Raw genomic sequence first — 22,125 nt, forward strand, 5'->3', positions numbered from 1 at the left:
CCGCGGAGGCTTTAAAAAGACCACCACCCAGTGCCCGAGTCCCGACTAGCTCGTCCATTAGGCCGATGCTCCTTTCTCTTGCATCCAGTCGGAAAGAGGTCCCAGAGTTTTCTACATTGGCCATTACTTGTCGTTCTTCTTATTTTCCCGCTTTCGTCAGGGAATGGGCATCGCACCAATCCACCCATCACAAAGGCGCGTCTCTTGCGATGGTTGTAGAAAACAAAAATCGAGATGTCGGCGACTACAACAGATAGACCCCAAATGCTCACGGTGTATGATGCTGGGGCTAGATTGTACCGCTGGACAGCAGAAGAAAGTTGGAAGACCACGACAAGCGGCCATCTCCCCTGAAGATCCATTCGGTATACATCCCACCTATGAAGGCCGTCCAGCTGTACCAGCCAAAGAGCCCAGTCAACATGGATTTCACTCGAGTCGCCAAGGGAATCTTTGGTCAGTGCAAGAGCCTTGCGACCAATATCCAGGCAACATTTTCTTGGATTTCAATTCAACACCGATGCCAGCCGTTTGGGCTGATGAAGATCCACGCCCAGGCGCAACAGCGGCAACACAAGCGACCACTTCCTTTCCTAAAGATTTTCTTCCTTGGCTGGTCGCCAACGCACTGGACGAAGTCATCTCAACTTCGGCAATGGACTCGCCTTTTGACATAGAGTCTCCGACAGTGCCTTCACTTTACACCCCTGCGAAGAACCCGTCTCCTATTGGTGTCATCAGTGACTCTGGATGGGAGGCAAAGGCCATTACACCTTGGGCTAGCTATGTTGAAGCTGATGCTCTCACGGGCTCGGATGTTCTGACTAGACTCTCTCAGATAAACCTCGAACTACATCTCCGCGTGGTTGCTATCGACGCAAACAAAGGAACTATCAACCTAGATTCCATGCTCTATCAAAATGGACCTCTGTTTCTCAACAACCTTACGCTGGCCGAGTTCCTGCTGAAGTCATCCCAGGACTTCTTAAGAATCATCGCACATCTCACGCCCAACCAACCGATTGGCCCTCTGCTACAATCCGCCCAGTCAGCCACATATTATCAGAATATGCCGCCATCGTTATTACCGTCTTCTCAAGAGAAACCCCTTTTTTGGCCATACACTTCTCTACCTACAACAACCCAAACGGTATCTTCGCCACTCGTGTTGATCATGACGAGTATTTTCACCCAGCTCCTTACACTGTTGGAGGCGAACCTTGAGCATTTGATACCACGCATCAGGCGGATACATGTCGAACCAATCACAGCCGTGCCGGATCTAACATTTGGAGGCGTTACCCTTGCGGAACCTTGCACACAGGGCATTGTTTTCTCAAATGCTATTATACACCTCCTTGAGAGAATCGAATCGATTCTAGGCATCGGCGAGGGTTCAGCTGGTGAAAAGGGCTTGCTTTCGGGAAGACAGAAAGAGGTGCTTTGGAGTGAGCTGGGTGGGGATGTTGGAATGGGTCGTGGGTATGCCGTTGCGAGGCCGGGTCATGTGAGGAGGTCGTTCCAAAATGTGATATCTATGTTTGATCAGGTCCTGCAGCGTCATAAATAGTGACTACATTCTGTGTGTTGTAAGCAGATAAACATGACCGCTATGAGTAACTGTTTCAATGTGTTTGAGAAACTCGTTTAGTTTCATGCTCCATCACTGTATACAAAGTATCAAGAGAATCTAGTCAACAGTCATCCTTGATAACACGTCTATCAGCTTTGAAATCTTGAGACTGCGTTGCACTGAAATTTCAGAGGGATTATACCCGGCCTGGGAAAATTTTAGCCAGGTTTTTGGTTCAGGCTGGGCGGATATCACATGTCTCTGAGTCATGTGATTACGAATGGGTAAGCCGGAGCCTGTACTAGGCTGCCGCATGTCAACGTAATACGTCCGAGGCTCTCGTTTCGGAACTCCGTTCGGTCACCCTGCTGTGATAGGCTGGATTCCCGTGCCCCAGAACTCCACAAAAGCAATTAGGCTGGTCGAAAGCCGAACCTTTTCTTTCTTGACCAATGTGTTAAAACAACGTCATAAAGAAAGTGATCCCAGACGTGGTTTTCCTGTCACTGACAGTACTTAATTGCATCACATATAAGTGATTACTCCAAATCATAGTTCTCCCTTATCAATTCGCCAAGAAAGGACAATCATCGCGATGGCCGCTTCTGTTGATACCTCTAAGCCATACATCCCTCTGGCAAGCGCTGCCACCGATGGCTGGTCTACGGATAATGAAGCAACTGCCACATGTTACTGTGGTGCTGTACAGGTGGCATTTGTAAGTTGTCAAGTTCTTTAACCAATCTTTTCCTCCATTGCAACAACAACCCGTGTTGCCTCAAAAATACTTTTCTTCATGTTGACTGTCGCTGTTCTTCACGCAGCCCACTGTCAAACCTGGTCTTCTGACCGTTGCCGTGTGCCACTGTCCTGACTGCCGTAAAATCACGGCCTCCATGTTCTCGTCCATCGTGGTCGTCGCCGATACACACCTCAAGCACCTGCGTGGACGCAAGAACCTGAAGGAATATACACAATCAAAGACCGTCGAGACCGGCGTAAACATGTCAAACTACTTTTGCGCCACTTGTGGTTCGCTCATGTATCGCATTTCGGAGAGGATGCCCGGGGTTTCTCTCCTGCGGCTCGGTACCGTCGATGATTTCAGTCTGCATGAAACCAAGTTGATGCCGAAGACGGAGATTTTCACCAAGGACCGTGTTAGTTGGTGCAAGGCTCTTGAGGGTGCTGTGCAGTTCAAGGGGAACTCTTCTGTTGCTCAAGCAATGCTTTAGTTTGAGTTCTCTAGTTCGCTCTGGGTGCATGGTTGTTCAAGAAATGGATCGTTAATTCACCAATGGATTTATGCCATTTATACTATCTGTGTAATTAACGGGGTTCCAAGCATAACATGCTAGATGATTAAAGGCATTAAGTCAACGCACCCACTTTTCGCCCACCCACCTTTTTCGCCCACCCAAAAATCCCTCATCCCCATCACCAACCTCCCACTTCTAACTCCCACAACATCTTCAACCCTTATCTAAATCACTTCTTTTTTCCTCTATATCTTCTTAATGGCCTAATAGTTTAATATACTAAAGCTAAGGTTAATAAGACATTAGCCAATATAAGCAACAGCTAGTCTATCCGCAAGGCATCCTTGAAATAGGGTGTACCACGATCAACACTTCAAAGCCGGCTCAAAGGCACCTAACCTAGGGCAACAGCCTTTACTGACCTCCAGAGGCTCTCTATTAGTCAAGAAGCTAAGCTGGCCAGCTAGGTACAAATCCAGGCTGACCTTAGGCTTGCGCCAACACATCAATAAGTCAAGGAATTTGCCCAGCATATCCTAAATGCTATAGGAGATACTTAGCCTCTAAGAAAGAGATAAATAGAGTCCTTTATACAAAGAAACCTATCTATTAAGGTCCAGAGAAGTCAATCTATTAATTCTAGACACATTAATAAAGCATCTACTGAGGTTATCAGGAACTAGTTTAGATATCTTATAATCCCAGCAATAGTAGCCATCTAACTAGCTAATAAATATAATATAAATGAGACAAGTATCCTTGAGGGTTAAGGAGCAAATAGGCTAGTGCTAGGCAAGGCAGAGACTAAGTCTATACAGAAAAAACAGCCTGGATTGCAAGCCTAGGTATCTATTATTAAGTGTATCTTAGCTGAGGGCCTGGTATTACATCCTCTTATAATATATAAGGGTAAAATAGTCTAGTAGTAGTAGTTTCCTCTAGATCTTGGCCTTTATGATGGATAGGAGTTTATAGCAATAGAGAATGGATAGATAACTAATAAGACTACTGTTAAGTGGTTACTAAAGGTCTTCTTGCCACAGACTACCCCCTCCCAGCCTGATCAGGCCAGACTACTGGTCCTGGATAGGCATGGGAGCCATATAACGACAGAATTCATGTAGAAGTGCTATACCAATAACGTCCATCTGTTATTCTTACCGCCACACACCTCCTATGTCCTCTAGCTACTAGATCAGTTAGTCTTTAGCCTAATCAAAGCAGCCTATCGCAATAAGCTTCCTAACATTACTTAATAGAACAATTTAACTATTATAGGCAAAAGGTACTTTTTATCTTGCTATCAGAGGGCACGCCTAGCTAAGCTGATAAAAAAGAATATTCTAAGTGGCTAGAAATACACTAGACTATGGCCTGTTACTATAGATAAACCTCTTATGAGCTCCTTGCTGCTGCCTAAGGCAACAGTACTAGTAACACCACTCAATAAGGCTGCCTAAGGTACCCAGGGTATCCAGGATGCCCAGGATATAGAGGGATGGGCATCTGCTTCATCTGCTGTTACATGGTCTACGCCTAGAAAGATAAAAGACCTTAATAGTTAACTAGACTTATTCAGCAGGCTGGATCAAAGTATTACCACACAACGCTAGCTCTTCAGAAAGGTCAAAAAAGGCTTCCAAGAGCAGTCCTTCTAGCTAGCTACTGCCTAGCACCAGATACAGCGTCTTCAGACCCAAGTCAACAACACTGCAGCAAGGAAGAGGAAGGCTGTCAAAATCGACCCTAATACTAAGTTCACCAACATCAGCAATATCCAGCAAGCCTAGATTGATGCTGGCGAAGTTGAGGCTGATACAGATGAATCCAGCGTATCTGATTGCCCTAGTGAAGCAGAAAGCTGTATCATAGTTGCATCTGGCCCTCGTCAATAGTCAATTGAAATAGGTGGTTGTATTGCGATAGCCTCGTTTTTGGGTGGGCGAAAAAGGTGGGTGGGCGAAAAGTGGGTGCGTTGACTTAATAAGTAGGTCAGGAATCGCGCAGTGCCTTTGGAGATGTTGTATTTGTCAGAGGGCCAACCCCGATGCTTTTATACTGGCACGACTCTGTGAGTCCGTGTCAATATTTAAGATCACGTCATCATACCTCCCGTCCTCTTGGCTGAGCTGATACTGCTCGTCGCAAAGAGTAAGTGATTTGGGTGATTAACCCGATACATCCTGTACTCATCGGAATTCTGTTATTGTGTCTGAACGGTACAAAGTCCATTTCTATAGGTAGCATGGAATCAGACATTTGGATGAGTTTTGCGATGCTTGAAAATAATTAAACTTTGTGTCGCCAATTTGTCTTGCCCACAGGGTTCGGGGCAGATTAGTAAACCAAGGCGACAGGCACAATCCCTGATTGATAATTGAGCTGACAAGCACCGGAATCAAGTGCTGTTCATTCCACGTGTTAGACACAAATCAGCTAATATTCATGCAGAAGGCGCAGATAGCGGCAATGCGTTGCCGGGTGGTCCCCGAAGCACATGATTCTGACAAGATAGGGTATCAGAACCTCTGCAGTTTGGTGACTGCAGTGCCATCACCATCAGGCTGAGATTAGGCAGACTGAGGGACGCTAAGGCGTTGGCTGACCAAGGCAGAATTCAGGGCATGGATATAGAGCCAAGCAAAGGGGTGGCCCTGCCTGTGTTTGCGCGTCTTGGTTTGCAAGTTGGACATGTTGTATGCAGATGACTCCGTTATTACAAGGGCCAACTCATCGACGGGCATATGGCAGTCAAGCGGCTGCCATTTGAGTGGCTTAGGGGTCGTATAAGTCGGGGAAACAAGGTTTGGGAGCAGAAGAATGGACTCATGTTCTCTGACGGGGTGCCTGGGCCACGCCGGCGCCACGAAATCCACAGTGTTACTAGTCGGGCCAGGTTCAGCACCAACCAAGTTTGGTTCACTTTGTGGCTCAGGCTCATAAAACGAGCCGTTTGGATTCCACTGTGAGCTTGACGAGACCCTCCTTTAAACGAGATCATCAACGTCGGAACGGCCTTGCTACTCCAAAGCATACGACACCTCTCTGAATTAGCGCCCACAGATTGGCTACCACCATTTCATAACCAATCAGCTGTGCAGGTGTTCCCTCACGAGCGCTGCACCTCGTCTTGTGACAGGCTCAGGGCGTGATCGATGACTGCGGTAAGAACTGAAATATGCAATAAGAATTTCAAATGTGTAATAACACTAGCCATAAATACCCTCTAAACTCAAATTATATTACACTAGGCCTAAAACAAGAGGATATATTATAATTACAGTTCTAAATTATAGAACTTTACGTTATTATATATTTATTATATACTTTAATAAAAAAAGACTTTATATAATATAAATTATTAATTATTTTTTATTTTTTTATATAAATTCTTACTATATTTAAAACTTATATTAATATTATTATAGTTATTATTATACTTTAAAAACTACTTTTTTATTACTTATTACTATAATTAATTACTATAAATAATTTATTAGAAAATTTAATTATTTTATTATAATAGTTATATTTAGTATTATTATAATAAAATATTAAGCTAATAAAAATAAAGATAAAAAAGAAGTTATTAATAATAGTAATATTATAATTATATATTAAATATATTAAAAGCTTTTTTTTAGTTTAAACTACTATTTCTTATACCTTTTTTACTTTAATAAATAATAATTTTAAGTATTATTAAAATAACTTATAAATAATATATTTTTATAGTTATCTTAAAACCTTTTTATTAAATAAAAAGTACTTATTTATTTATTTATTTTATTTTATAATAATAATTTTAGCTAATAAGCTATTATTTACTTTTTTTATATTAATTAATTAATTATATCTTTAATCTAAAATAAAGTTTTATTATATTTTATAAAACTTTATAAAGTATATATTATTCTTTATAAAAAAGCTAAAGTCTTAAGAGAAATTAAAAGTAATAAAAAACTAAGTAAATACTTTACTAGTTATATTAAAGTAATTAATAATATATTTATTAGTATATATATTCTTACTATTACTTAAAAGAAGTAATATAATTAGAAAAAAATAGTTTCTTAAAATATCTTTACTATTATTTATTTTAATAATAGCTTTTTATTTATATTTACTAAAGCTAAAAAATTAATTTATAATACTAGTTTAATTAATTTTATAAATATTAAAAGGTTTAAAGTCCTTAAAGGCTAGTATTTCTTAAAGGATATAAGGTTTAGTACTTAGAATAGTATTATTATTCTTTATTTAAAAACCTATTATTATTTATAAGATTTTAAAAATATAAATAAATTACTAGAAATAGCTTAAGAGTTATATAATCTTTAGTATAATTATCTTTAAATAATTATTAAGTAAATATTTAGTTACTTAAAATAAAAGTAAAAAATAATTACTTTTTTAGCTTTAAAGTATAGCTTAAATATATAAATATAAATTATTTATATAATAATAGGTTTATATAACTTTTTATTTTATTATACTAAAAATAAAGGGTATAATAGTAATATAAAAAATTAGCTTAATATAAATAAAGTTAATAAAAAAGCTAATAAGTAGTATTTAGGTTAAAGTATAAAATAAATTTGTAAAAAGATAACTAAAGTAATATAAGAATAGTAGTAAACGTAAAAAAAGTAGAAATTACTATAATTAATTACTATAATTTATACTTTTCCCCTTTAAATATCTTTTACTATTTCTCTAATAAAATTAAAGTTATAAGCTTATATAGCCTTATAAGCTATACTAAAAACCTCCTTCTAAAAGGTTAGGTATACCTTAATAAGTAGCTAAAGCTAAAAATAAAGCAGTAAAACCTCCTATAAAGGCTCAAAAGCCTTTATTATTAAGTAACTAAATCTTATAGTTACCTCTAAGTTAAAAGTAACTTTATTTTATATTTTTATAAAACTAAAAAAAATCTTTTTTTAAAAAAATAAAGTAAAAAAGCCTTAAACTTATATTTATATTAATAATTTATAATAATTAGTTATAATAATTAGCTTATCTCTTTAATTAACTACTTAATAGTTAGCTTAAAGTCCTAAGTTAAGTAGTAACGTTAAATAGTATAGAAAAAACCTTTATTTTATTAACTTATAGTAAAGTAATATTAGAGAGTAAATTACTTAAAAAATAATTAATTAATAAAGTCTATTAGTTATAAAATTTTAATTTTATTTATTTCTTTTTTTAATAAAAATAAAAGATAATTTTTAAGAGCTTATAGTCTTTAAAAGTAAAGACCTTCTAATACTTAGTTAAGACTAACTAGAAAAGAGATTTCTTCTTTATAAAGATATTTATAGTAGTTAGTAGACTTTAACTAGGCTAAAGAAAGCCTACTTTAAAAGCAACTTTAAGGTAAATAGAAGGTTAAACCTTTAGGTAATAGACCTTAGCAAAAAGCTAGTTAAGAGCTATATACTAGTAGTTAGTTATATTGTTACCCCCTTGGCAGGGTGGCCACTGCCAGCGTCACGTGATGCCAGCCATCACGTGGGTAGTGCGTGCCCAACTATAAGTAGCGGTGTGCACGTCAAGATAGACCTTAATACAATCATCCTTCATACATCTCTCTGACCGGTAACAAGTGGTAGCACAACCTCTGTACGGGTAGGGAGACAGGTGTATCGGCCGAAAGGCCAAGGAGCTGCCACCTCACAGAAAGGGCAGGAAGATAGCAACTTCTCAAAAGAGCTATAATTGCACCTTCACGTGAGGGCAATTGGCTGACCCTCGAGTCGGCCGCCAGACCTTCCGGTCAGGCCGAGAAGCAAACCTCGGTAAACAAAGGCAACAACACCTACGCCCTACACTCGTACGTTGCGATCGACCTCTCTGCAGTAGACGACACCCCTATCTGCCGACCTTCAATTCAACCCTATCTATCTGACGCGCTTACCGACACGCTTACCAACACGCTTACCAACACGCCTACCAACACGCCTACCGACACGCCTACCGACATGCCTTCTGCCGTTGCAGAAGAAGGTTACCGGACTAGCCCAGTGAAGCAATAGGGACTATTGCTTGTTAAAGCGTCGGGGGCAGTTGTTACCCCCTTGGCAGGGTGGCCACTGCCAGCGTCACGTGATGCCAGCCATCACGTGGGTAGTGCGTGCCCAACTATAAGTAGCGGTGTGCACGTCAAGATAGACCTTAATACAATCATCCTTCATACATCTCTCTGACCGGTAACATATATAGTAGTACTCTTAGTAAATAAGATCTTAGTTTTATTAGTAATTTATAGTAATCAATAATAATAATTATTTACTTTTTTATATTTAGTAATAAGTACTTATATCTCTTACTAAATATTAATGCTTTTAATAGAAAAAGAATTAACCTTAAAGTTATAGTAATCTTTAAAATTAATTAACTTTTCTTTTATTTATTTTTCTAAACTAAAAAAAGGAATCTCTTCTTAATTATTATTATTATTATTATTCTAAATAACTTAATTATTATTATTAACCTAAACAAGGGCTTAGCTCCTAGAAGAGGCCTAATAAAGACCAAGTTATATAATAACAATTTCTAAATAGTTACCTTTTATTTACCTATTTTTAAGGTTAAAAATAAGTATAAAATAGATAAAAGAAAGGTTATTTATGCTATAATAGTAATATTATTAATTACTTTAGCCTCTATATTAGCCTTAACTAAAGCTATATTATTAATATATAACTAGGACTTCTTAAGAGTAGTTAGCTTATAATTTTTCTAGGTAATAAAAGACTTTTTAGTTTTCTTAAGCTCTTTTATTTCCTTTGTTATTTCTTTAATACGCTTATAAGCTTTTTTAGTATATATATTCTTAGAGTAGCTGTTATTAGCCTTCTGCTTTATACTAGTACTAGAGCCTAGTAAGTAGCCTAAAGAAATATTAGTTAAGTTATTATAATTAATTATTATAAATAAATAAATATAAATAGACCTTATAAAGGCTAAGAGGAAAATATCTTTAATAGTAAGTAAAAAACTAAATAAAAGTTAAAATACTTTTAAAATAAATAAAATAATTAGTTTTTTATTTTTAAATTAATTTTTTTTTAGAGTTATTATTATTATTATTAAAAAAAAAAAGTAAAGTTAAAAAAAAAGAAAAAGTAAAAATAAGTTAAAAATAATAAATAAGATAACTATAAATTACTTTATTTTTTATATTTTCTTTAATTATTAATTATATTTATTTTACTTATATTTTTTTATTTATTTTACTTTTTTTTTTTTTTAACTTTAATTTTTTTTTAATAATAATAATAATAATAATAATAACTTTTATAAGTTATTTCTTTTTTTATTCTATTTTTCTTAAAAATTATTAACTATTTAGACTTATTATAATACTAGTAGCCTAAGCTTTTTATAAGTGTTTTTTAAAAAAGGGTATTAAAAAGCCCTTTATAAAGAAAAATAGTACTAAAAAGTCCTTTGCTACTAAAGCCCTAGTAAAAAAACCCTTAGCTAAAAAGGCTACTAAAAAAACGCCTAAGAAAGTTATAGTTACCCTTTTAAAGAAAAGACACTAGAAGGCTAATAGTAAGTACTTACTTAATTACTATAAGTAATTACTATAATACTAATTTACTTCTAGCTATTGCTTTTTATAAAATCTGTAAGTATTAGAAGTTAATTAACCTTCTAATAGCAAAGGTACTTTTTTAACGTCTTTATAAAGAGATTATATATAATATTTCTTAATAAGATAACCTTTACTTTCAAAAGGCAACTATTCTTATACTTTAAAAGGCTACTAAGACTTATTTTACAGCTATATTTAAAGGTATATAATTACTATAATTAATTACTATAATAACTAACTTATATCTTTTTAGCTATTTAGTTAATTACTATTTATACTAAAAGAATTACTATTATAAAAAAAGATATAAACTATATTAAGTCTATTCTTCTTACTACAGAGCTAATAAGCAAAGACTAGTACTATTATTAACCTCCTCTAAAGTCTTTTTAGTCTCTTAAACAAGAGCTATCTAGTTCTAGTTCTGGTTTAGGTAAAGAAAAAGGAAAAACTAGCCCAACTACTACACAAAAGCTTACACTTAAGCAGCGCCACGAAAGGCTTCAGGAAGAGAACCGTAGTTTAACAGTTAAGAGAAATACTACAGGAGGAAATAAGAATACTACTTAAGAGACATTTCTATAAGTAGACTAGTACTAAGGATTACTATAAAGGATTATTATAAATAGAAAGATCTTACTACTAGTACTTAACTTTCTGCTTATAAACCTCTATATAATATGTTTTCTTTAACTTATTACTTAGTAATAAATTCTAATACTTTACTTTTAAAACTATTAGTTTTTTTTTTCTTATTATTAATTAGTTTAAAATAACTAAATAAACGTTATAATTAAAATCTTTTTTAAACCTTATAAGGTCTTCTATTACCTTATTAACCTTAGCTTTTTTTTATAATAGTTACTTTTTTTCTCTTTTCTTTTTTTATAGCTTTAACTCTAATACCTCTTTTTTATTACTAAAATATTTATTCCTAAGCTCTTATATTAATTTATTAATATAAGCGTTAGCTTTAATAGTAGTAAGTCTCTTTTTTAATAACTTATTATTATTAATAAAAATATATTATTATTAGAATTATCTATTAGATTACTAGTTTTATAAAAATATAAGAGTACTAAGAAATAATATAAATAACTATAATAGTATATAAAGAGATTAACTTTCTTGTATATCTTTTAAGTTATTATTATTATTTCTGTTATCTTTTTTATTCTTATTTACCTTAAAGTTAATCTCCTAGCTATATATAACCTTATTAACTAATAATATAGCGTTACCTTTTTTAGTATTTATACCTTATATCTCTTTATATAGATCTAATAATCTTAACCCTTTTTTAAAAACTTATTTATACTTTAAGTAAATAATTAAGAAGTTTTCTTTTATCTTATTACTATAAAAGACCTTTTTATTATCTTTATTAAATATATTACTTAACTTATAGATAATAGATATTTAAATAAAAAACCTTTTTTTTTTACTATTATACTTATTTTTTATTTATTTATTAGTTATAAAACTAGTAAACTAGCTTTTAATATTAATTTATACTATAAGATCTTTAAAGATTAGTTTTTTTATAGTAGTTTTATTAGTATTAAGGTTTTTATTATAGTATAAATTAAAAAGCTTCTTTATAAAGCAATAAGTAAGCTTTAAAGTTTAAATAGTATAAGAGTATATTAATATTTATTAATTAAATAAATCTTTAAGAAAAAGTAATATATTACTTAAGGATTTATTATTAATTTTATTATATTTTTTATTATTATTTTTATTATAGACTTTAATAATATCTTAAATAACTTTTTTATTAAACTATTACTTCTTTATTAGTTTTCTTTTTAATTAATATAATAAGTCCTTTTATTTATTAGTAATAAAGGCTAAAGTAATTAATTAAATAATAATAAAGCCCTTTATATTAATAAAAAGCCCTTCTTTACTTTATTAGTTACTTATTATAGAAGTATAAGTAATTATAATAATTATTTATAGTAATTTAATAAAAAATAATAATATAGATAAAAGTAAAAAGAAATAAAGCTTATTTAGCCTAGAGAAAAGGGAAAGTAGTAAAGATAATAACCTCTATAGGGATAACAGTAATACATTACCTAATTTAAGCCTTAATAATACAGGAAACTCTACTTAATTTCAACCTGAGGTATTTTTTACTACGGTACGGCCATTACCGCACTTATAACGCAGTCATCGATCAGGCTCTCAGTCGAGATCACCTAGGGCTTAGCGCGCGCATTTGTGCGGTCTTAGAGAGTACGAAGTGAGACCGCTACCCCGCTTTGTTCAGCTCATCAAGGCGTAGCACAACGACTTGTAGCTGTGCTATATCGACTCTCCATGAACGTCCTTCCATAGCTCTTCTTACTTTAGTCTTGATGAATGTCCCAGCCACGCTGCAAACCCATTATCTTGACTCCTGTGCAAGAAGCTGATAACGGAATTACGGAGTTGACCCATATTACCACCAATAGAGGCTTGGAACCAAATGATGGAGCACCCCGAAATCAAATCTGTCAAGAGTTCGGTTCCGTTTCTCTCGACATGTGTAAATAGTGGTGGAATACCGGCCAATTCACCTCGAGAATTAGAAACCCTTGAACGAGGGGCTGCTAATGGTTGTAGTCGCTGCATTGTAATTATTCGGGGTATCAAAGAGTTCAAAACCCTCCTGCCTCTTGGAGAGCTAGAAGACTTTGAGAAAGTCGATTCCGTTACCTGTTGGACCCTCAACTACGGTCTGTGAAGAGTTGGGCTAACGGAATCATCGAAACAAGGCAAGCGGGAACCATTCGGATATGAAGATGACGAAATGGATGGTGCTTTGGATGCTTTCGAACTTCTCGTCTCTTTCATAAATTTAAGACCAGACTTTTCACGTGGCTTGACGACCGTTGATTCCCCGAAAGTACCAGAGAAACTCGAGCTTTTCAAAGCTGTCGAGATAACCAAGAAACGGGTGGCTCAATGTGATGAATTACATCAGTGTCTGAGCACGGATCAACCAGCACTTCCTAGTAGAGTCCTGGATATATTCTCAAACGATAATGACTGCGTCAACTTAGTTGAGTCCCATGGAATGGCAGCCCACTTTGCGGCGTTGAGATGTTGCTTGGGTGATATCAGTACGAATTCCAAGACCTCGACTACGACTCTTGGGGAACACCAAAGGCATACCCTTCTCTGCATTAACTCGATGCTTTCAAGATACAAATACACTGTGCCGTGCGCTTGGGCTTCGCTATCTCTGGATAGACTCCTCGATAGATTGGGAAGTAGAGTCAGCCAACATGGCTGCCATATATTCAAATGCATATATCACCATCTCTGCCACGTCTTGCTCGGATCCGAGCATGAGTCTTTCCGCCGACAGGCGAGTATACACAGCCGCTAAAACCGCAGGGTTTTCCCCTTCCGCCTACCGCACACTGCCATATATCGCCTGTGTAGAACACAAAGAGAAGACAAGAGGAGTACGCCACTTTCTCAATCGGAGCGGAAATAGATCCGAGAACTAGCTCTTCGAATTTCGACACGATACAGGGCTGACACATTGGAGAATCATGGAACCAAGCGTTGGTGGTCTAAACGAGTCTCGCTTTGCCCGCTATTCAGACGCACTGCTTCTTACCCGCGGTTGGGTCCGGCAAGAACGCCTTTTTTCATCGACAACAATCCATTGCCATGCCAAGGAAGTGGTATGGGAATGCAAGGCTGGCGTGCGATGCGAGTGTGGGATGCTCGACGATGATGACACTTCAGCCGCCGCCCGTCCGCGGGATGTCTGGCGAGTGCAGAAGAAGGTTTCATTAGCTCGAGCGCTAGTGCCGCAGGCAGATCCACAGCTTCTCACTGGGGCTTGGGCAGACGTTGTCATGCGCTTCAGCCAACTACATCTTTCGTACGAAACCGGCCGTCCACCAGCTCTGTCGGGTCTTGCTGCACAGTTCGCCAAGCATGATCTCAGTGTCTACGTCGCCTACATGTGGACCAATATGTTCCCTGCGTCATTAATGTTTGGTCTCAAACCATCTGGGCGTAGGAGCTATCAAAACGACGTATCATGCAAGGTTCAACCACCGTCCTGATCATGGGCATGGTATCCGCTTTCTGATAACAACTAGATTGACAGAAATCAGCCTTTAATCCATAAACACTAGGTGTGTTGCGCTGAAAGGACATCAATTGTCTAACACGATCAGTCCTATCCTGTCCTGTAGCCACCATGCGCCCCTGGGGTGACAATGGTTCCGTTATGCTTGTTGGGTTGTAACAAAGCTATGGCGGCTGCTTATCCAAAGCGTTTCTTACGTCCTTTATCTAATCAGAGCAAACTACCTGTGTATCAAACTAGCTTACGTAGCCGAGGAAAATACACAAGAGAATGCATGCCCGTACAATGACCCTGTTTCATTCCAACAATAATTCTGCTAAAATAAATACAACCAGAAGGCATGCTGCTCGATTGGTTGTTGTTTACTAGCCAGCGGCTGCTAAAGGTGGTGACATCCAATAGCCGCTGTACCATAAACAGCTAGAGCCGCGGAGACGCACTTGATGTACCCAAGCCAAATAACTGCAGTAGCTGCTCCGGCAGTTGCTGGTGCAGCTGCAGCCTCGGCTGTAATGCCAGCTGAAGTACAGCCAGCAACGGCGCCTATGTACGCAACAGTGGCAACCCCAATACAGGCGGTACAACGGGAAAAGAAGTGGTTGCAACCTGAGTCGTCCGTCTTCTCTCTGAGCATTGCCTCGGTGTCGAGAATTGATCGCTCGTTGGTGTAGTGATAGTCAGCCGCCTCGTTGTCGCGCTTGGCGATCTCCATGCCTTGGTGCAGCATTCTAGCGATCGTAGAAAGAGCATGTTCCTTGAAGTCTTGGGGCCAAGCCGCAATTACATCAACAGGTTGTTGAAATGTTGCTGACCAATGGGTCGGGTCAATGTCAGAGTAATTCTCTGAGGCTAGGAGATGCTGGACGTGATCTACAGTAACCCCAAGGTGGGTAGCTGCCAGGTCGATGGCTGGGTCGACTGAGGCAACAGCAGACGCTGTGGCAACAACGGCGGCCGTCGCAGTAAGGAGGATTTCTCGGAAGGAGACCATTGCTATAATTTAACAATAGAGAGGATATTACTTGTAATAGAATGATAATAGGTCAAAAAAGTCATAGTGATGAAACAGAAGGACTGGCGTGGCATACCGAACCGTTAGTATTTATACGTACGTGTGATACTACTATCTTAGACTACAACGCATATGTCGACTATGCGATTCAAGCTTTCTACTCTTATTGCTTAACACTAATACCCAATTTCTTTCAAACCTTATGTTCCGAGTTTACCGTGATTTGTCCCTAAACTTCTTATGTCTGGATACATCGTATTAGCTGGACTATCTGTTTCATATAATAGAGCTCACACTTCAGACTGAACCAGTCCTCTTCAAGTATCATTTGATCAGGAGAAAGATAGGAAAGAGTCTGACCGCCTAGGAACCCAAGTGTTCAAGCAGAAGCATTTTCTACAATTTCGATGCGTTTATTTTCTCTTGAACTAATATTCAGTCTCAGTAACTCACGAATATTTAATTTCATAAAGTCCACTAACTAACAACAAAGTTTAAGTAAATGTTCAAGCAGAGATATGGTTCATGACTCAGCCGCTAACAAACACCAATCATAATCAAACTAGGAAAGTTTATTAACATCGCGTGGATTGAAGTAGCAGAGCATGTTGTAAGCCTTTCGAAGTATATAAGATCAATTTCAAAGCTGGTTTTTTTGTAGACGATATCTTTTTGCACCCTTATCTAAATCTTCTGATCTCCTTTCAATTTTTCCAATCTGTCAAGAGCTTCTTGCTTTAACCAACCACTCCGTTCTACGCAACAATGAAGGCCCAAGCCTTACTCCTGTTCATCCCTCTTGTTGCTGGCCGGGATTATACCCTCACATGCGACAAAGATATCTGGCAGCCAGGGGATTCTAACTACTGGAACGACTTTTATAAGTCAGCTTGTACATTTTTTGCCAAATGTGGAGGTTACTTGCCACCGGCTGTAGATGGCGACAACGTTATTGGTGGATGCGAGAGTTGTCCTCCCAACGTAAACCCCGACCTCATCGGAAACTGTCTCTACGTTCCTATAGTGAACTGAGACAGTAAACGCTGTAAGTGAACTTTTATTATCAAATTACCTCTGAGACCGAACGACTAAGGTTTTCATTCAAAGATTGTGGGACTCATGTTGACTCTTTTTAGGGTTCGCTTTAGAAAGCATTAGCCGGGGTTGGCTCAGCATCGTCTATATAAGCAATAGAGGAAGCCATAGAAGATTTGTGTGGTTAGGAACCTTTATTTTTCTATCGCAATATATGTTTCTCCTCTTTGACGAAAATCATCTTACTAAAAGACCCCTGATACTTAAAGGCTCTTTGGAATAAATAAGATTTGAGGACAAGATGCGTCTCTCGTCTGACTGATTACTAGTATATGAGCTAGCCTTGTTTTGAAGAATGCATTCTCTAAACGCCTGACCTGAACTGTTCGTAGCTTTCCATATTGACCTCCTAAAACATTTGTCTAAGAATCGGATATAGAGTGGTAACGGTGTATTTGTATGAAGTTACAATCAGTAATGTCATAGTGGCTTAGTCTTTAGCGTGGACGCTTCTGCACTTTAAAAATAAATGTTCAAGCTAGGCTATCATTTGCTGTTCTGCACCTTGCATAAGATAACATCGTATTGTGATATCAATACTAACATTGATCCCCTTTTAATTACGTCTTGGCTAGAATTTGTAGAGCGCACATTCAATCTAAAAAAACAGACGACAATATGTATAGATCTAACTGTTGATTATAGCTACTTGGTATTCTTAACAACTACCGTATTTTGAAGGCAGCAAAAGAAAGACTTAGCTAATCTGATTATAGATAGCAACGCAACGCGATTCCTACTCCCTATTTATTAATAATCTTCTGATCATCACCATTGTGTCCCAGCCTAGCGTAGTCTCAGGCTTAATGCCCTCTCTAAAGCGTGATCCTTATCGCTAGACGCGAAGCTATAGTTCAGGACACCAATCTCCCCCTAAGCGTCTGCGATGCAATGCAATCTATAGTTCATGGCCCTCTCTATTTAGTGTAAGTTGTTGTTCTAGCTCCCCATAAGCAGTCTAGTACAATTTACCCTGTACAGAAATATGTCACAGTACGTATAACCCAATACAGTAGCATCTCTGGCCTGTGCTAGATCCCGATGTATCAATACGGTACGAAATACCCCATAGCGTGGAACGACTGCTGGTACTGACTTCACTTCAACCGTGGCCTGCACATGTGGGCCGTCTAAAGATGGCGTCGTAGTTGAGCGGACGTACGAGCAGAAGCATTAGCCACAACCCTGACAGTGGTGGCTTCATTCAGACTACCATCAAGGTCGTGAAAAACTTGCGGCTTGAGTCACGGCTAATGACGGCGTGACTAACGTCCCAGTGATGGCCTCAGTTCACTGAATCTACCAGCAAGGTCGTGAAAACTTTGCGGCATGGCCCTCTTTGTAAAGTGGCTCCAGGACAAGAATTAGTAAACTCTATAGAATTAGTAACGATAAATCTATTAGTGACTTACGTTTAAAACCTGTAAGAGAGGCAAAGGGACTAGTAATCAAGATTTAAGATGACTACAAGATCTATTTTGACTAAAGTGTTACGAGCAGGTCAGGGCAACCAACTGCACCACAAAGCAAAAGCTTCGGTAATGATGCGCCTGCATCATTATCCCTTGTTCTGCACTATATAGTTACGCCGGCCAACACCCTGACTGGTTGGGTCGTAACATAAAGCTACTTAGCATAAATATCTTTACATAGTTGCAATGCCTATGCTAGGCCTTGACTATAACTAAGTCTTTTCTTTTACCTCTGCTTAACTTTAAGTAGAAGCCTAGTACCGGATTAGTAATTGGGTCAGTGACGACCAGCGAATACCTGGTGCTGTCTGTATTTTTGCGTTTTGTTTCGATTTCATCCCGCCGCTGGCTCGAGACTGATCTATTTCTTTACTGGTTATCCGGGCTGGTGGGTTTGCAAAGAGGCAGAGGAGCATTGGATACTCCCTAAACAGGCAGCACGATAATCTGGTTGGACAGTGTAGAGCTGAGCTGTGATTCTGAAGCTATCGCGGGCTTACCTTGCGTCGTCATCGGCGTGATCGCGCTACATCGACCAGGCAGCAACCTGAAGCTGGAACTTGGCATGTGGGGATTGACATGAGCCATTGGCCAATGGACTGCGACATCAGCCACATGCCCCGTGCTCATCTCCCGACCGGAGGGTTCAATGCAACGCGTGCGCCACAAGCCGGTCGTTGGGTGAGTTCAGCCAGACAGGGGCACTGCCAAGGAAAAATAACGCGCCAAGGACACGCAAGGAAAAGAGAGGGAAGCTGCTCGGGCATCTCCTTCTTTGTCTGCGTTGGTGCTGCGTCGGTGGCCTCCCCCGTTTCGCCCTTTTGTGGCTTGAACTCGGACATTGACGTTTATGTTCCAGTTCTGGTTTGATCCGTAAACAATCAAAAATTTCGCACACTCCGCCGCAATCTTCCAGGCCAGATCGTCTCTCTGCAACTCCTCCCCGCCAAACCCCATTCAAAGCCGACAACCTTTCCCACCCTCGTTTCCGAGTCCTCGCTTCGAGCGCGACATCTCCCATCATCCATCCCATCGACACGAGCCCGCAGTAGGCCCTGCAGATGCTCGTTGCACATCAACCATGGCACTGGTGAGCAAGGGTGGTCGGTTCACGCTTCTGCGACCCTCTCCGACGCCGACCCGGTGGATCGGGACGCGTGGCCGCCGCGGCCCTTGGGCGCTGCTGTCAGCAACGGCAAACACGGCATCGGTACCGCCAACACGGCCATCGTCGGTGGTCAGGCCACACGCCGTCTTCTTCTCCACACATCCGTCTAGGCGATCCGGTATGTCGGTGCTCGTGTCTTCTTTCTCGATTGCCTTCTCTCCCCTCGCCCGATTGATTGGGTAACTGATTCCCTCGGTTGGCCGCGCCCCCGTCCGGCTGCATGGTGGCGGCGTGAGCAAGACCAGACGAGTGCGGCAGCACGAGGCTGGGCGTGAGATTCTCGCTCTTTGCAGGTGCTGTCGACAGGGATGTCTGGTGCCGACGACCCGGAACTGCAGGCCAAGATGCAGCTTGTCAGACCGCGCCCAGCTCTGTCTTCGAGATGGACGGATCAGGCTGTGATTGCCGCTGCAACGTCTCATTCACAAAGAGTGCTGCCACCGAGTCCTGACAAAACTCCTTCATGATGATCTGCGGTAACACTGAGCATACCATGAAAGCGGCGCATAAATCACACTCTGACCCTGCCTGCCGTCCATCGAGTTGCAAAGTGAGGTCATCGCGAGTCTCTGGATGAACCTGGCCGGACCGAGGCTCAATCAGGATGCACGAATGATGACGGACGCGCTCAGCCTCTCATGCTCTCATGAGACATGTCTTCACCAGGCTAGTCTCCAGTGACTCGGGGCCTTCCAAGTGGAAGACAAATTGTCCCTCACATCTGTCACTGACACTGCGTCAGTCGGCCTCGCCAACACAAACATTACTAACCTCACACAGACCAAACACAATCAACGTCCAAACCGGATCCCGCCCCCAAACCCCAAGATGGCGGTGACAGCCTCCCCAAGAAGATGCTCGAGTCCGCGGCGACCTCCTTCGCCTCGATACTCGTCCTTGCCTTCGGCTTCGCCATAGCGGGCTACGCCTACCACAAGACGTACAAGCGCATCGTTTTGCAGAAAATGACCCGCGCCTTCACCCCCGGCGACCCCGTGCTCGAGCTCGCCGCCATCGGCAAGGAGGTGCCGCAGAACCCGGCCGAGGCTGACGACCGCTGGGTGCAGCGGCCGGAGCAGTCGCGCATCGACAAGATTGTTGACGGCTCCGAGGTCGGCCACTACTTTTTGATCCTGGGCGAGAAGGGCACGGGCAAGAGCAGCATGCTGATCGAGGCCATGCGCAAGATTGACGGCGACGGCGTCGCCATGTTCGAGGCCCACGCGGACCTCGAGATTGTGCGCATCCGCCTCGGCAAGGCCCTCGACTTTGAGTTCCACGAGGACTACATTGGCGGCTACTTTAGCGAGCGCGGACCGCGTGACACGACGGCCCTGCTGGACATTGAACGTGCCCTCAACAAGCTCGAAAAGGTCGCCATCATCAACCGCGCCACGCGCAAGAAGCCGTTGGTCGTCATCATCAACCAGATGCACCTGATTCGCGACGACGACGACGGCAAGGACCTCATCGAGTTGCTGCAGCAACGTGCCGAGCAGTGGGCGGCCTCGAACCTCGTGACCATGGTCTTCAACACGGACGACTACTGGGTGTACGAGCGATTCAAACAGCTGGCCACGAGGATGGAGATCATGTCGGTGCGCGACCTGCCCAAGCGGCAAGCCATCGCTGCGCTCGCCAAGTACCGCGTCAAGTACTTCAACGAGCAGCTGAGCCAGACCAAGCTGGAGGAGGTGTACGACCTCGTCGGCGGCAGGCTGTCGTTCCTGAACCGTGTTGCAAAGAGCCACGACATGATTGCGACGTGCAAGTCCATCTGCCAGGTTGAGAAGACGTGGTTCCTCAACCAGTGCTGGATCCTCGGGGCTGAGATGGACGACGACGTCATGGACCAGCAAAAGTGGGCGGTAAGTATCCTCTAGAGCATCCTCCTCGGACGCCTTGCGAGCCAGGATCAAAATCGTGGGCCGCAATGCTAACAATCACCAGGCCGCCGCCATGGTCCTCGCGCAGGCGCTGGTCGACAGCGAGGAGGACATGGAGCTCTGGGACGATGAAAAGGGCCACGTGTTGCCGTCATTCCCGATGCACAAGGCGCAGCAGATCATGACGCGCGCCGACTTCGTCCGCAACATGGACCGGCTCAACCTCTTCACCATTGCCGCCAACGCCGAGGTGCGCGCCTCGTCGGTGCCCATGCACCGCGCCTTCCAGGAGATTTGCGCCGAGAAGGGCTTCAGGGAGCACCTGGAGAACACGATCCAGCGCATCAGCGACATTGAGTCGCTCGGCCGCACGCGCGAGCTGGTGGCCAAGGATCTGGTGCTGGGCGGCAAGTACGAGATTGCCCGCGAGGGCAGGAACGGGGTCACGGTCAAGCTGATTGAGGGCGAGGACCGGGGCATGTAGAATGTACGACTGAGACCGGACGAGCGCGCGTGATGGGACGATGACGAGACCCTCGCATCTCGCGTGGGCCTTGGCCAAAGATCGGTCTGATTTCGGGGCTTGACGGCGAGATTGGGGCAGTATTGGGATGAGATTCCTCTCTTCGCGATGGCACGAGGGACATGCACGATCAGATTCGATAGGGGGGTGCGCCTCCCCTTCATTCTTCCGATGCTCCATCCCACCCACTGGCGTCAGGGGAACACCCTGGGGATCGGACATAGATCCGCCGCCGATCGATTGGCGGTTGGATTGGGGGCTACTTGCCTGAATGCGGGATGAAGCCTGGAGCACGCGCCGGAGGAGATGGGATGACACCTGCTTTGACAGATACGTGTCAACCGCTGGATGTGGACATTTCTGACGTGGCTGTAAGGATGGCATTGCTCGTGCAACTTTCTTGTGTTCCTTTTTTTTGTTGGCGTGGTAAGA

The 22,125-nt window shown here is 41.0% G+C and overlaps 3 protein-coding genes across 3 annotated transcripts; 2 read left to right on the forward strand and 1 right to left on the reverse strand.

The window, feature by feature from the left end:
• Window positions 1–2,469: 2,469 nt before the first annotated feature.
• On the forward strand, window positions 2,470–2,808 carry ColSpa_08931 (uncharacterized protein; the record flags this gene model as incomplete). Its single annotated transcript, XM_049275143.1, has 1 exon — window positions 2,470–2,808. The coding sequence occupies one exon, from the start codon at window positions 2,470–2,472 to the stop codon at window positions 2,806–2,808; it is 339 nt and encodes a 112-aa protein (XP_049131100.1).
• Window positions 2,809–14,916: 12,108 nt separating this feature from the next.
• On the reverse strand, window positions 14,917–15,528 carry ColSpa_08932 (uncharacterized protein; the record flags this gene model as incomplete). The annotated part of the gene is made up of 1 exon (XM_049275144.1): window positions 14,917–15,528. The coding sequence occupies one exon, from the start codon at window positions 15,526–15,528 to the stop codon at window positions 14,917–14,919; it is 612 nt and encodes a 203-aa protein (XP_049131101.1).
• A 4,610-nt stretch (window positions 15,529–20,138) lies between these two features.
• ColSpa_08933 (uncharacterized protein) lies at window positions 20,139–21,654 on the forward strand (the record flags this gene model as incomplete). The annotated part of the gene is made up of 2 exons (XM_049275145.1): window positions 20,139–21,152; window positions 21,235–21,654. The coding sequence occupies 2 exons, from the start codon at window positions 20,139–20,141 to the stop codon at window positions 21,652–21,654; spliced, it is 1,434 nt and encodes a 477-aa protein (XP_049131102.1).
• Window positions 21,655–22,125: the final 471 nt, after the last annotated feature.

Source organism: Colletotrichum spaethianum (genome assembly GCF_022836535.1).
Source record: "Colletotrichum spaethianum MAFF 239500 DNA, contig25, whole genome shotgun sequence".
Taxonomy (NCBI): Eukaryota; Fungi; Ascomycota; class Sordariomycetes; order Glomerellales; family Glomerellaceae; genus Colletotrichum; species Colletotrichum spaethianum.